Raw genomic sequence first — 16076 nt, 5'->3', positions numbered from 1 at the left:
ATGATAGGGTTCATTAGGTGCCCAGGTAAAAAGAAGAAGAATATATAGCTATGGTTGTTATTTGCATTTTAACAGCAGAAAAGAGCATGTGGCCAGATGCCACACCATATGCAGTATCGTCTGTGTTGATATACGCAGGAGCACTCAACATACAGAAGGTGCAAACAGCTCTTTGTCATTCTCCAGACACTTGGTAACACATCCACCCACCCACAGTACTGAATATTCTGTTTCATATGCCTGTTCATCTGCTCTGCCTGAGACCCTCACTCACCTCTACTCCTCACATTTTATTGCCTTTCAGTGATCTGCTCAGCCCCACTACATTCACTCTCTTGAAATCTTTGTCACCTCTATCCTACATTTATTCATTCCTCATATCCTAACCTCTCCCCTTCCTTTCTGTGTGAACCTGCCACAGTCTCTATTTCCACACACCTTCCTCCCACGCCCAAAGAACTCACTTATCCTCCACTACCTTTCATCCCAGATTAAGCCCTTGTACAACTTTTATTATTTCCACCTTTGTCCCCAGTTACAGTAAAGCGATATTAACTTTCACCTGTTTTTAGTAAACAATGTCACATTGGGTCATTCAAGTGTCTAACTCACGCAAGTGTCCAGCTATCTCCAGGGCAAACAAAATGCACAGCCCACTGTAGACGGGTAACCATAGCCCTCTTCTGTGACCTTTATTTGTATTCTCCTATTCCTGGTAAATGCAGAGCACCGCAGGCAGAAGCACAAGCTCTTGACCCATCTGCCCTATAAGTCCACGCTGACAAGAGGAAGAAATGACTTTATGATTCTACAAACGGGCAATAGCCCTGGCCACCCCCTGTGACGGATCAACTCCAACTCTAATGGTTTCTAAAGCATTCACATTTTACGTGGAAATGAGTAAAAACCTAGTTCTAAACTGTAACAACTGAAAAGTTCTATCCTGAAGCGGGTTCATGAAATGTGCTGAGCTGTTTGGCAGCTTCATAGCTATGGATTTGTACTAAGATGCAGCTGGCATTCCCCATGTTTGCTTCATCATAGCAAGGAGGTCTACTGAAAATCTAAGAAGCTATGCTGCTTTAATAGAACATAAGGCACACTAATGAGTGCTGCCTTCCAAGCAGGTCAGAAGAGGTGTTGTTATTCTCATGCAATGTAAGGATTTTGCTTACCAAACAATCACAAATACAACCCAAGCATCTGCCTTAAGAACAAACTCCAGAGTCCTATTACAAATTGCACATCTGACACTTACGCAAGCCTCAGAATCTCCAATGATTTGAAAATATCTGAGCAACCGCCACCACAAACACATACTTTTCTTGCCAGATCGAACAGTGGATTAGCTTTAGCCTCCCATGAAACACTCCCTCATTAAGCTGCTCTTCTCTATCCCTTCTCAGATATCCACCACCTTTATATGCTTTCTGTTCTCTGCTTCTCCCCTGACATTTTTCCTCTCCACCTCGTAAGGACAAAAAAAACGCAACAACAAACCACCACTTCGGGATTTTATTTTTCTCCACCCTCGTTAAGAAAGGAAAAAGCACACTGAGCCTCTTTGATGAATGGTGAAGACCATGTAATCAAGTGCACTAGCAAAACAGTGTCCACGAGAAGCATAAAAATAGATGAGGGAAGTAAGAAATCAGAGACAAGTGAGGGAAATTGGCAGAGCATAACAGAAACAGCAACAGAAAAGGTATTTGGAAAGAGCCGGTCAGAAAAAAGAATGGAAGAAAAAAAATTAGAGTAGAGGTAGACAAGAGAGAAGGAAAAATATTTCCAGAAGAGTTCCTCTTAAAATCCGAGCTGCTCTCAGAATAAAAGAGGATTAATAACATTAACAACAAACAGAAAGGAGTAAACTGAGTAACAGTAATACGAGCACAAGTTCATTAATATTAGCAAGCAGTTCAGCAGGTAAAACACACAGATCACCACCAACAGGCTCCAATTACTGCCTTTATAAATGAGCAGTAATAACCAACCTCAACTGTGAGTCTGTTAGGCACACACCTGAAGCAGGACGGAAGCAACAGCTATTCCATGCCAGAGACGCCTAACAAAAACCACTTTGGAGCACTGCGACAAGAGACACTGCGCCTGCACTTCTCTACTTCACCTTCGCTTTCAGCTAGTAGGAGTGGACTATGTATTAAACAAATTACAAGGTCATGGAAGCACACAAAATATTGGTCGGGTTGCTTTATTCAAATCTGAGTTTATCATTGCCCAATACAAGCAGTGAAACACACTCAGATAATTACACGGGATGAACTTCAAGAAGTTGAAAGTTAACAGAGTTCAACAAGTTAGTAAAACATTTACACAGACTGCACAGACTGTATGATCAAAAAATACCGGGATGCTGCATAGATACTACCCGGACCGAAAGCATTAATAGGAAGAAAAGAAAAATCACCACCCAAACTCTCCTTAAACAACAAAAGTAAAAACAATTCCAGATAATAATAAGAAACCTTAAGACAGCGAAACACAACCTTACTTAGAGTCCACCATACACAGAAACACTGGTAATTTTCAAGACAAGAAAGTCTCACCCACATTCTTGAATATTTCTGACAAAAGAAATCATGCAAAACCCACACCACAGCAACAGGAGCATCTCCCTGTAAAAAGGAATCTGTCTCATCTGAGAGGAAGGAAAAGCAGTGTATCTGAGATACGCAAGAACTTCTCTTCTGTTTCCTAAAATATTATTGGGAGATGTTTGGATATAAAGAAAATTATTAGAAAATAATTAGAAATATTTACAATATATAAATATTGAGACAAATAGGTTAGTTAACAAAACAGATGAGTTATGTAATTCAGTTAATGTTGTTATTTATTGCTCAAGCACACAAAAAATATTGAGAATGGAAAGTCTATTTTCTGCACTAAAACAGTAACAAAATCTATTTACCAGATGAGCAGCTCTTATGGTAACAAGATCTGTTTCGCAGGTGAGCAGCTTTTACACTTATTGCTCATGACTAGACAAATATATTATTACCTCATTTTTTCCAGAAACAAAAAGTCATTACATTTTTTCTGGACTTATTTTTAATTAGTGAAAAAAAACCCACACCTTCTTGAATTGACAAAAATTTAGGCTTCTTGAAAGTACGTTTAAAAATCACAATAGAAAGAATAATTGAGTTTATTGGCAGAATTTCCTAGCATCTCCATAAAGACAGTGGCCTGATATTCTTTGTACACATACTTTTTCAGTAAAATTCTCGATCTAGAGCTTTAAACGTTAGGAAAAAAAACCAGAATGAACTCACAAACACGTGTTATCAGCAGTTTTAATCTTGTCCCGGTACTGAGGTTCCAAATACGCATTATTTATTTATTCTGACTTCTGACCAAGTAGGTTTTCAGGTTTCCTATTCAACTATCGCCAGACGGCTTCGCAAAAGCCGGCGGCGTTACCGTCATGCGGGGTGTCTTGGGGCGTCCCTTGACAGCTGCCCAACTGCAGACCCGCAGGGGCTGCCAAGAACATCTTTTGTAGGGTCAACCGGTATTCTCAGAAAACAGATTTCGGGTGCAGGGAGATTTCGCTTCAGTCTGAGCCTGGGGAGAAATCAGGGCAAATGTCAGCAGGACGCTGCCAGCTGTGCGCCCTGAAAGCTTCGCCAGAGCTTCATCAAGAGTAACAACCCGGGGCCGGGCACCGTGACAGCCCTTCCCCAAACCTCGCTGCCTTAACTTTTACACACCTCATCGCCGAAGCATTCTCCCTTTCTCCACGCCAAGCAGCCGCAACCCAACCCCTTCACTGAGCACACCTCAAATAATTTCCCCGCCTTCATCTGCTCTCCCCAGGCAAACCTCCCCGCGTTCCCCGCCGTACCGCGGCGGCGGCGGCGGCCAGCCCGGCGCCCGGGTCCCGCGGCTCTGCCCGCAGCCGGGACGGTGACAGTGAGCACTGATACTCGTGTTTCCTCCTCAGCAGCCACCCACAGCTGTGACGCGATCAGCACAGCGCGTCCTTCTGCCCGCCCCGGCCGGCAGCGCCGCGGAGTAACGGAAACGCCGCCGGCTCCCCGGGTGTCACACCGCTCCCTGACGAAACCCCGCCGTCACACCCCAGCGGAGCCCCCTCCCGGGGCGCCGGAACGGGCACGGGCTTGGCGGGGGGGAATAACCCAGCCTGGGAGCGGCTGTCTGCCCGCTCCTCCGCCGCACCCGGCAGGACGGCGGCAGCCTCGCGTTCCGGATCCCGCTGGCACAGGGCGGCGGGCGGGGCGGCGGGCAGGGGCGCGGTTGCCATGGCAGGGCGGCGCTGTCACACACCTCCCCCCGCCCCCGCCGCTGCGCGCGCTCACCGGCCGCTCGGAGCGCTGGCGGCGCCACATCTCGCCGGTCCTGCGCGTCACGTCAGCGCGCACACGTGACGGATCCGTCGCGTGAGTTGCACGTCGCCGGGGGGGGGGCGCTATCTGGTTTCCATAGGAACAGGCAGCCGCGCGCGGCCGGTACCCAAGGCAACGGGGCGGGGCCTCCGTCATGACGAGCGAGGCGGGTTGCCGTGGAGACGCAGCGGCGGTGGCGGATGCGCGCTGGTCGCTCCGCTGTGGCGGCTCTTCCTGCTCCCGCAGGACGACGGTGGAGGGGCAGGCGGCCTGGGTGTCTGAAGAGAAGGGGGAGGAGGTCGCCGCGGCGCTGTGGAAGGCTCGGCTGGCGGCGACCGAGGCGTCCGGGCCGATTACCGCGAAGCCACCTGCCGGCTGGCCAGGAGCAACGCGGAGCTGCTGCGGCGGCGGCAAGACGCGGGGAGGGAGGCGGCGGCCGTGATGGCCGCCCGCGCGAAGCACGGCCAGGAGAAGGCGGAGGAGGTGTGCGCGCAGCGGGGCAGGCCCCTCTCCCCTGCGGCCTCCGCAGCTTCCCGGTGTGCAGCCGCCTGGAGCAAAACACCCAGCGGCAGGTCCTGCCCCCCTCCCCGGTGCCTGCAGCCACAGATGAGGCGGGCGGCCCGCAGCCGGTGCCCGGCCCGCAGCGCGGAGCGAAGGCACGCGGGGCAGCAGCGCCCCCTCGTGGCGTGACGGCTCCTGGCGGGTGGGGCTGCGGGAGCTGGTGCCGTCCCTGCGTGGGACCTGCTCCCGCACACGGCGTCCGGGTTTGCTCCCCCTCAGCACGAGGGAGAGCGCGATACACCGCAATGAATTCAGGAGGAGGGCACCGAGTGGGCTCTTCAGCACACGATGTACAAGAAGAGCCTGAAGCGGTTTTTTTTTTCCAGCTTGAAAAAAAGACAAAGCTAAGGGGGAATCAGCTGATTCCAGCCACCTGGAGAAGGTTTTAGAGAAAACAGATCCTAACTCAGAACGCAAGGCAGGAAATGAAGCCCTACACTGTACCTTCCATTTCCTCTGTCACAGATTATTTCACTTTAGTCCTATTCCTGCTTTTCTAAGTCCAAGTACCAAGCAAAACCCTTTTTCAGTTAGAAAAAGAAATTGAAAATGGAAACTAAAATTGCATTATTTTAATATCCTATGTATTAAATAAAAAAAAAATACAAAGCTCCAGGACGTAGGTGAGGTCAAATGATAGGAGACAATTTTCTTGCTCACATCCCACAGTTTTCTTTTGGCCTATCCAGTACAGATGATCTCACTCAGACCTTTTCCCAACTGCCTGTTTTTCTCTATACATCTGTCTTTCTTTTCTCCTTTTCTATACTGGTTCTCTAACACTGCACCACTATCCAAAACAGTGAGGAAGAAAACCCTCTGCCCACATAGTTTTAATTCTTTAATAGAGTCACAGACCTGTTTGTATCTAATATGTGTGGATTTTTATAGTTCAAGCTTACATTACTTCATATGCTTAACACAAATAAAACTGTTTTAAACATGGTTTAATTGACCTGAACACTGCAAATGATGGGCCTTTCCCCTCTTTGTGTCTACTCATGATTAAATTAGAAAAGAGCACAGCAAGGATACTTTTTTTTCCACCTTCACAGTCACTGTTTCTTGATTTCTCTTTTCACAGATTGGGAAACTGAAGCAGGAGCTGATTGATTTGAAACAGAAAGCTCAAGAAGATAAGAAAAAGCTGGTGAATTAACTTTTCTCTTTGTCCTCAGGACAGCAGGGTCTTCTGAGCAGGCTGAAAAGTGGTTCTGATTTTAGTATGAGGAACAAGCTAGGGCAGTTAACTGTTACAGGCTTTGGTGCAAAAATAGTGCATGAAGAAAGAACTTGAAAAAAGCAAAGGTGATGTGGGAGTTATCCCATGACTGTAGTATTATTTCAGAGAGTAGTAGTAATATTTTATAGCATCTGAAACAGTATTAGGAACCACCTGGGTAATGGCGAGGCCAGAGGCAGAGCAAAAACACGTTTCAATTTTACTGAGATAAACAATACTTTGAATTACAGAATCACAGAATCACAGAATCGACTGGGTTGGAAAAGACCTCAGAGATCATCGAGTCAAACCCTTGGTCCAACTCTAGTCCGTTTACTAGATCATGGCACTAAGTGCCATGTCCAATCTCAGTTTAAAAACCTCTAGGGACGGTGAGTCCACTACCTCTCTGGGCAGGCCATTCCAATGCCTGATCACTCTCTCTGTAAAGAATTTCTTTCTAATATCCAGCCTAAATTTCCCCTGGTAGAGTTTAAGCCCATGCCCCCTTGTCCTATTGCTAACTGCCTGGGAGAAGAGACCAATCCCCACCTGGCTATAACTTCCCTTCAGGTAGTTATAGAGAGTGATGAGGTCACCTCTAAGCCTCCTCTTCTCTAGACTAAACAACCCCAGCTCCCTCAGCCTCTCCTCATAGGTCTTATGTTCAAGTCCCTTCACCAGTCGTGTTGCTCTTCTCTGGACCCGCTCCAGCACTTCAATGTCTTTCCTGAACTGAGGGGCCCAGAACTGAACACAATACTCCAGGTGTGGCCTCACCAATGCAGAGTACAGGGGAAGGATCACTTCCCTTGTCCTGCTGACCACGCTGTTTTTGATACAGGACAGGATACCGTTGGCCTTCTTGGCCACCTGGGCACACTGTTGGCTCATGTTGAGCTTCCTGTCAATTAGTACCCCCAGGTCCCTTTCTGTCTGACTGCTCTCCAGCCACTCTGCGCCCAGCCTGTAGCGCTGCAGGGGGTTGTTGTGACCAAAGTGCAGCACCCGGCATTTGGCCTTATTGAACTTCATCCCATTGGAATCAGCCCATTTTTCCAGTCTATCCAGGTCCCTCTGCAGAGCCCTCCTGCCTTCCAGCAGGTTGACACTCCCTCCCAGCTTGGTGTCATCAGCAAATTTGCTGATGATGGTCTCAATCCCCTCATCTAAATCATCAATAAAGATGTTAAACAGGACTGGACCCAACACTGACCCCTGGGGAACACCACTAGTGACTGGCCGCCAGCTGGATGCAGCCCCATTCACCAGCACTCTCTGGGCCCGGCCCTCCAGCCAGTTCTTAGCCCAGCATAGAGTACACTTGTCCAAGCCATGGGCTACCAGCTTTTGCAAGAGTATATTATGGGAGATAGTGTCAAAGGCCTTGCTGAAGTCCAGATAGACCACATCCACAGCTTTCCCCTCATCCACCAGGTGAGTCACCTGATCATAAAAGGAGATCAGGTTGGTCAGACAGGACCTGCCCCTCCTAAACCCATGCTGGCTGGGTCTGATCCCTTGTCCATCCTGAAGGTGCTGTGTGATTCCGTTCAGGATGATCTGCTCCATAACCCTGCCAGGCACCGAGGTCAGGCTGACAGGCCTGTAGTTGCCAGGGTCAGCTCTGCAGCCCTTTTCGTGGACTGGGGTAACATTGGCCAATTTCCAATCATATGGGACCTCCCCAGTGAGCCAGGACTGTTGGAAGATGATGGAGAGCGGCTTGGCAAGTTCTTCTGCTAGCTCCCTCATCACCCTAGGATGGATCCCATCTGGTCCCATAGACTTGTGAGGATCCAGATGGCTCAGTAAATCACCAACTATTTCCTCCTGGAATACAAGGGGCCTATTTGGCTTTCTATCTCTGCCAACCATCTCCAGAGATGAGTTGTCCTGAGGGCCACCTGTCTTACTGGTAAAAACTGAGGCAAAGTAGGTATTAAGTACCTCAGCTTTCTCCTCATCTTTGTTAACTATATTTCCTTCAGAGTCCAACAGAGAATGGAGGTTTTCCTTGCCCCTCCTTTTGTTATTAACATATTTGAAGAAGGACTTTTTATTATCCCTGACAGAATTGGCTAAGTTAACTTCAAATTGCACTTTTGTTTCCCTGATCTTTTTTCTGCATGATCTAGCTATTTCCATAAATTCTTCGTAAGTAGCCAGCCCTTTTTTCCACAGTCGGTAAAGTCTCTTTTTATTTCTGATTTCATTCAAAATCTCCCTGTTTAGCCAAGCCGGTTGTCTTCCCCGCCGGCTAGCCTTATTTTCTAGTTCTCTGTCCTTCACTACTGTTGAACCAAGAATTCTTAAAAAGAGCTGAGAAAACTAGTATCTGCTAATCTGGCTTCAATAAGAAACAGAACTGTGCTCATCTGTGCTTTAAGACAGCTCCCAGCAAGCAGACTCCACAAGGAACTTTCTCTCGCTCTCAGATTATAAAGAGCAGAAAAGGCCATAGTTGTGGTGGGTTGGCCTTGTTTGGGCTCCAGGTGCCCACCAAGCTGCTCTATCACTCCCCTCTTCAGCTGGACAAGGAGAGGAAAAATACGATGAAATGTTTGTGGATCAAGTCAAGGACAGGGAGATCACTCAGTAATTACCATCACAGGCAAAACAGACTCGACTTGGGGAAATTAATTTAATTTATTACCAATCAAATCAGAGTAGGATAATGAGAAAGAAAACCAAACCTTAAAATACCTTCCCCTCACCCCTCCCTTCTTCCTGGGCTCAACTTCACTCCTGATTTCTCTATTTCCTCCACCAGAGTGGCACAGGGGGCAGGAATGGGGCTTGCAGTCAGTTCATCGCATGTTGTCTCTGCTGCTCCTTCCTCCTCAGGGGGAGTACTGCTCACATGCTTCCCCTGCTCCAGTGTGGAGTCCGTCCCGTGGGAGACAGTCCTCCAGGAGCTTTTCCAATGTGGGTCCTTCCCACAGGCTGGAGTTGTTCATGAACTGCTCCAGCGTAGGTGCTTCCACACAGTGCAGTCCTTCAGGAACAGACTGCTCCAGCGTGGGCTCTTCTCTCTATGGGGCCACAGGTCCTACCAGGAGCCTGCTCCCTTGCAGGTTTCCCATGGGGTCACAGCCTTTGGGCATCCACCTGCATTGGTGTGGGGTCTTCCACAGGCTGCAGGTGGGTCTCTGCTCCACCATGGACCTGCATGGGCTGCAGGGAACAGCTGGCCTCACCATGGGCTGCACCACAGGCTGAAGAGGAATCTGTGCCCTGGCACCTGGGGCACCTCCTGCCCTCCTCCTTCACTGGCCTTGGTGTCTGCAGAGCTGTTCCTCTCACGTATTCTCACTCCTCTCTTCTGCTCCTGTTGCACAGGTTTTTTTCTCCTTCTTATCCCAGAGGTGCTACCACTGTCACTGATGGGCTTGGCCTTGTCCAGCAATGGGTCCATCTTGGATCCAGCTGGTGTTGGCTCTGTTGGACATGGGAGAAGCTTTTAGCAGCTTCTCACAGAAGCCACCCCTGTAGCTCCCCTGCTACCAAAACCTTGTGATGCAAACCTAATATCACGATATTATGGTCATTGTTTTAGACTTACTATTCATTTCTAGACCTCTTATTTCACTGGAGGGTAGCTTCTGCTGAGTTTGCAGCATTTCTTAATTCCTTGTGGTTTTCAAAACATTGCAGCTTGGCATAATTTCAGACATCCAGTTCTGTGTGCTCTGTGTTTTGTTACAATGTTTGATGATTGTTTTTTTAATTTTGCTTTCTTCTTATTAAGAATTTCTGTTTTGCAGGCAGACTATTATGTCCAACAAATAAAAGAACTGGAAGAGAAATTTCAGAAAAAGGTTGGAGAAATTGGCCAAATCCACTTAGAACTGGAATCAATAAAGGAGTTCCGCAGGGAGATGGCAGCTGTGGAAAAAGAGCTGGAAGATGTAAGTTTGTCATAAATACATGTTTGCAATATTTGTTTAAAAAGCAACTTCTCTGTCTGCATGACGACATAGAATTTGGGAGGAGAGGAGAACAGACATGGCTGATCTACTGAATTGTTTCTTTACAGTTTATAGAGAGTGAGGAAAAGCACTAAGCTGATAAAATGGAAGTTCTGCAGCCAGAACTCACTTCTGTAATGGTCCAGTGCTGCAGGGTTGTTTTCGTTTTTTTTACACAGTAACATGTAATCATGCAAACATGTATGTGGATGGGATAGAGCATCTAGTACACACTTTAAAGATATATATGGATGAACTAGCAATTGACTATAAGCAGTGCAAGTCTGACTGATTTCTTGCTAGTCAGCTCAGTTAGGATGTGAATGCTAGTGTTATTTCAACTACATAAGCCATTTAGAGTGTAAAATTAGGGACTGGCATTCACTAAGCACTTACACAGCACATGACCTAATCAGAGATACTTTGGAACTATAATACAAATATTAAATAGGAGAATTGCCTGTAAAATATTTCAGCCTGGAATAAAAAAGTATCCCAGGTGACTGATGACATGAAAAAAGTGCCTTGAGCAACTCAAGTGCCTTGCTGACTCAGCTCTGCAGGATTTTTTTTTCATTTGAAGAAGGGGCTTAGAAACAACACTAAATACATTCAGTGAAGAGAAATGATTGGCCAAGAGCATTTGGATTATTAATATACAGCTACTTTTAAGCTAGTATATTAAATGTGAGCTAGTTAGGCATTTTTCAAAGAACACTTGAGGCGCTGGACTTTGAATGATCTTGATGACTGAATCAACAACCAAAGTAAAGCAGATTTCTGAAACTGAGCATTAAACAGGTTTGATGGAATGTGTGTGAATGTTTGTGATGTGAAAATATGGGCACAAGTGAACTATGAGGGTGAAGCAAAGCAATAATACGAGTAAGAAGGTTAAGTGCATTTTATAGATTTTGTAAAAATTTGATGAAGACTGTGGGCAGTGCCAGGAGAGACTACCAAATTACTTCTTGAAGAGTACATCCATGCTTTTAGTTCCATGGCTGAAGTAGAACACCATTATTAAAGATTTTTTTAATCATAGTTAAAAGAAACTATGGAGGTTTCAAACAGGGGACATGAGTAAGTGGTTGTGAGTTTGGAGAGGAGGTTTCTTGAAGAAAGGGTAAAGACTGACAGACAGTTAAACTTTTATTAGGACAAAATTATTTCTCCCACTGACTATTCTGGTTTATGTAGTTTTCACATTTCTTTATGGAGTGTTTTAAAATTTCCCATGCCAAGACAAGTATGATGAATGAGTTGGAGGCTAGCTGCAGTTTTCCAGTGAAAAACATGGGATGTCAGGATCCCAGAAAGGTGCCATTTTCCACTGCAGTGGAACTTCAGTGCCCTCAGGGGTTCATTGTTTCTCTAGCAAGAAGCTGGGTGAGCTGGAAACTGTGGGTGTGATTTTAGAATTTACACTGTTTCAGATTTAACTTCAGTGCAACAGGTCTCATGCAACATTTAAACAGACTTTTCTCCCTTTTAGATAAGACCAGAAGAAGTTGTTGACAAAAAGCAAATAATGATGACAGAGACCACCCAGTGTGAGACTGTTTTGTAAGATACACTTGCTTTTCCTGTTTTTTGCTTTTCAAAACCATTTAACACTGTGTTCAAATAAGGAGTTGCTCGTGTTACTACATGGGCTTTGAGGGGCAAAATCAGTAATAACCTAGGCTGGTTTTGTATTTTGAATGTCAAGATGATGTCAGCACTTACCTTTAATCTGTAAGACTCATCCTGGTTCCAGAGAACTGGAGGAAGTGGTACAATGGTACCACTGTTTTCTTCATTTTCCCAGTCCAGACTAGAAGCAAAGCTATGAAAATTTGGTACACACCTGTAATAATTTTACAGCTTAGCTCTGAATTTAGGACACTGATACTGATTTTAATTAAAAAAAAAGCAATAAAGGACATGATTAAAGCTCTTGGATTTTGTTTCCCCCTGTACAGGCAGCTGAACAGCCCTGGGAGAGACGCGTTTAAGGAGAATGTTGGTCTTCATGGTGTATTTGCTTACCAGCTGAAAGAGACAATGGAATTGCAGAAAATCAATCAGAAGTTAGAAGAGGACAAAACTCTTCTGTTACAGGAGAAGGTTTGTGGTCTGGTTTTAATTCTGTTTCATTCTCCTCCAGGAAGGGGTACTTCTGGATACAGGATTTACTGCAACTAACCTCTGTCTGGTCAGATGCCTCCATAGTTACTGAGCTGGGAGTTGTCTGAAGAAGAGCTCTTACTGTGTCTTAATTACGGAGGAGAAAGAAGGAAGGGTTTCCTATGCTACCCCATTAAGAATAAGTCCCTCAGCAATGTATACTACATACCAAGCCTTCTTTATCTGGATTCTCTGGTAAACAAAAACCTAATCCCAGAGAAGCATTCACTTTCCGATGTGAAGGTGCCAGCATGTTTACTACATTGTCAGTGTTGGGGAAAAAGCAAGCAAACAAACTCCAGATTTGGTGCAAATGAAATAAAAGCCCAAATAATTTCTTCTAATCTTTTAGGAAAACAACGAGGGTTTGATTCGAAAAAAGATCCTACAGATTAATCACCAGAAAGCACAGATTGGAGATCTGCAACGTAAAGTGGAAAAGCTGGAGAGGGCCTTAAGTTGCATGACTGGAGAATCTGTGAGAGAGACTCAGAAAACACAGCAGCAGACACTGATAGAAAACCAGGCAAGCATGGTGGAGATCAAGAAACTGCAGCAACTACTAGAAATGAAGGATCGGGAGATGAACCGAGTGAAGAAACTAGCCCGGAATATCTTAAATGAGAGGACCGAGGTGGAAAGGTTCTTTCTAGATGCTCTGGAACATGTGAAGCAGGAGATCATATCCAGTAGAAAACAATATAAGAAAAAGGCCCAAACTGCCTATTACAGAAAAATGATGGAGGCATGTGCAGGGAAGGAAGAATTTCCCAAAATCAAAACATTCAAGTGCAACATAAACAGCACAAATAGTGTGTACAGAGACCTAGAGGAAGCAGAGAAATGCTACTGGTATTGAAACATCAAAAACTAGTGTCTATCTTCCTAGCACACCTGAAAAACTCTTTACGTAACAATATTGCCTAGATTTGGAATGCTTGTGGAGGCTTCTGTTGTGAGAATAACTGTACGAAGTGTAATATGCTATCAATTAGGGAACTTAATTTCAACCAGGCTATCACTTTTTGGTCATTATTTTTATTGATTAAATTAAAAATTAGCTTGAAAGAATTTTTTTGCATATTCTGTCATGTGCTGTGGAATTTGGTATCGAACTGACAGTATAGATGTGCTTCTGCAGCTTCCTTTTCATAATTATTGTTGCTTTTCTAATATTTTTGGTTTTATAGGCATTGCTCTTCTGGATTGCTCTTTTGCTTTTTTTACTCACTCCAGTGAGCTACAAACACTGAAGCCTTAAAATTACAAATAAGATGCTAACAGCTCTTTACTATGTTGCTGATCATTTTAACAGAAACATCCAGGTTTTTTTCAAGTGTTCTTCCATATGTCAGAAGCCCCTGCTTTGCATTGTGCTTTCAAAAGCTGTTTTCTTCAAACTTAATTATAATCTAAGAACCAGCCATTACATGAAATAGACACTGACATATAAAAAATAAGATCACATGCAGTATAGTACTGTGACAGGATTACCTTTTATAGCAAATAAAATAAGTGTAGTATTTCAGAATTTGTATTAGGAGGTAGCTTAGTTTAAATTAGGGCTACACGTGCTGTGGTGGTCAGGATTATGGGTCTCCTCCTGCTACAAATCTGTGCCTACAAACTGCAGCAGTGTCCAGGCGCTTGGATTTTAAGCCAGAGTTAAGGATGCCCATAGCTGCAGCTTGTATGCCTCTTTGGTGAGAGATCAAAATTATCCTACTCACAAATAAAATGTTTGCTTAGTATGCATTGGCTATTGGGTGATTCAGCAGCACGGAGTCACAATACTTTGTTCAGTCCAGGTTATATCTCAAAAATGGTACAGCAGAAACACTTCATGAAAAATTAGAGGCCAAAGTACTTATTGAGATCTAAGGAAGCTTCTCCTTGGAGCGAGAGACGGTGGAGACTGGAACTGAGATTGAAAACTGTTTGTACGTGTTGAATCTTTTATGTGTCAACAAGAGAAGCAAGGCAAGGACAATGTACTCGAAACCAATACATGTTAATACTGACCCTCCCAGTATTTATAACCACTACATGTGTAACAGAAATCACTGGTTTTGTTCTACTTAGTTTTGAGAGCCATAGATTCAAAAGTCAAAAAGACAGCACTGTGTGCTCAGATTTAGTTTTTTAATTTATATGCTATGAATAGCTGAACAAGAGCAATACGGAGCTAGAATTTAAAACCTGTTTTACACTTAGAAAATCCATGAGAGGTATGTCTTTGAAATTTTCTTATAATGTGTTGATCTTTTCCGTGTTTTTCAGGGAAACAATCCAGTTTGAAAAAGTGGATATCAGTGAATTGACATGGGAACAAAAAGAACGTGTTCTGCGATTGCTTTTTGCCAAAATGAATGGCAGAAATCAATGGTAATATTCTGTTTCTTCGCTAGGTGAATGCTGAACTTGCCTGTTCCAGAAGCAGGGCTGGTAACTCCAGGTCTAGGCATTCCAAGAAACTGAATCTAACATAAGAATCTAGTTAACCATGTGGCTTGGTGTGAGGCACTTTAACTTTTTGAAAAAGCTGACTTAACCTTTTGAAAAAGTTTATATACTATATACTAATTTTGGACATGCACTAGACTATGCTGTTAGATCTTTGTGGAAGCAAGTGGAAGTAAATTTTGGTCGTGCTGAGGAAGAGACAAGTGCAGTAGCATTAATTTTGTTCAGTCATTAATGAATGCCTATCCATATTTACCAAACAACTAAATAATGTATATTGTGGCAGTAGCATTCACCACATACATTTCCTTTTAATAAGCGTACAGTAAAGCAATATGCCCAGTTTGAAAAGTATTAAAGGTGTACTTACTCTATGGCTCATTGCTGTCTGCATAAGAAACTTGGGAGCATGACTTCAGAGATACCTAAAATACGGCTTGCACTGGAAATTTAAAGTGTTAGTTATAAGCTGTGAATGAGGGCATAAGAGGGTCCAAAGAGAAAACTAAAATGCTGTGATTTTTAATGTAGCTTGGGGAGACTTAATGCTTAGAGTGGAATATCAGTTAAAATAATTTATTTACTTTTAAAAAATTATATTTAAATTTTGTTAACAAAAGTTACATTAATGGAATTTTAGCAAATTTTGTTAAGGTTATTACAGTGGAAGTAAGAAATGTATAATTAAATGATTAATCCATTAGCTTTTATGGTTCCAATTTATGGATGGATTTAACTCATTTTATCAGTATTTGCTACCATACAAGAGCACACATAAAGCTGTAGGATATGAAAGCTTGAGGAATGGAATACAAACACTTAAATTGAGTTATAATTAAACCTAGTTTTTTTTTTAAAACTTTTTTGTTTGTTTTTCCTTATTCTAATTGTAATGATTTTGCCACAAAATACAGAATTCTAAGTGAACTGAACTTGTGTTTGGTTCATAGTGCTGATTTTGAGGAGTGTGCTGCAGCAGCTTAGGTGCCCTGGCATTTCTTGCTTGCTGTTCATCTCAGAAAGCAAGTTTGGTGTGGAATTAGAAATCTGGTTGAGCATAAATCGCCATTAGATGAGATTACTTTGCTCTTGTGTCTTCCTCACAGGAAATACCCCAGAGTTTTGTCTTCTTCAGCTCCAGCTCCTAATGATATTAAAAAAGAAAGCAAAAATGGGTAAGATAATAAATTATTCCACACTATCTAACATCTCTGCAGTCCTGGTTATATATAAATGGATGCAATTGTCTCTCCATTGTTCCTCCCACTTCAGAATACTGTGGTTTGTCTGAAGATCTATATTAGCGTGTCTATACACAAA

The 16076-nt window shown here is 44.0% G+C and overlaps 2 protein-coding genes across 6 annotated transcripts in view; one reads left to right on the top strand and one right to left on the bottom strand.

Annotated features, from left to right (window-relative positions):
- ENTPD5 (ectonucleoside triphosphate diphosphohydrolase 5 (inactive)) overlaps window positions 1-4483 on the bottom strand; it is a 25684-nt gene extending 21201 nt beyond the window's left edge. Inside the window, exons 1-2 of one of the 5 annotated variants that reach the window (XM_065063991.1) lie at window positions 4344-4483; window positions 3297-3588 (exon numbers count right to left, since the gene is read on the bottom strand). Coding sequence is in view for 1 of the 5 variants with exons in the window: in XM_065063989.1 (XP_064920061.1) it covers window positions 3735-3739 (5 nt within the window). In the remaining 4 variants the exon portion in view is untranslated. Of the gene's footprint in view, window positions 1-2022; window positions 2149-3296; window positions 3589-3734; window positions 3755-3868; window positions 4009-4343 lie in introns of those variants that run through there. The other 4 variants (XM_065063990.1, XM_065063992.1, XM_065063989.1 and 1 more) reach the window with 4 other exon arrangements.
- BBOF1 (basal body orientation factor 1) lies at window positions 4439-16076 on the top strand. Its single transcript, XM_065063979.1, is given in 9 exon segments — window positions 4439-4711; window positions 4714-4853; window positions 6016-6081; window positions 9921-10064; window positions 11620-11690; window positions 12089-12233; window positions 12646-13145; window positions 14574-14678; window positions 15863-16076. Coding segments are annotated over 9 exon segments (1431 nt in total). The 5' UTR covers window positions 4439-4524; the 3' UTR covers window positions 15936-16076.

Source organism: Columba livia, chromosome 5 (genome assembly GCF_036013475.1).
Source record: "Columba livia isolate bColLiv1 breed racing homer chromosome 5, bColLiv1.pat.W.v2, whole genome shotgun sequence".
NCBI lineage: Eukaryota > Metazoa > Chordata > Aves > Columbiformes > Columbidae > Columba > Columba livia.
This window is presented reverse-complemented; position numbering and strand designations above follow the sequence as displayed.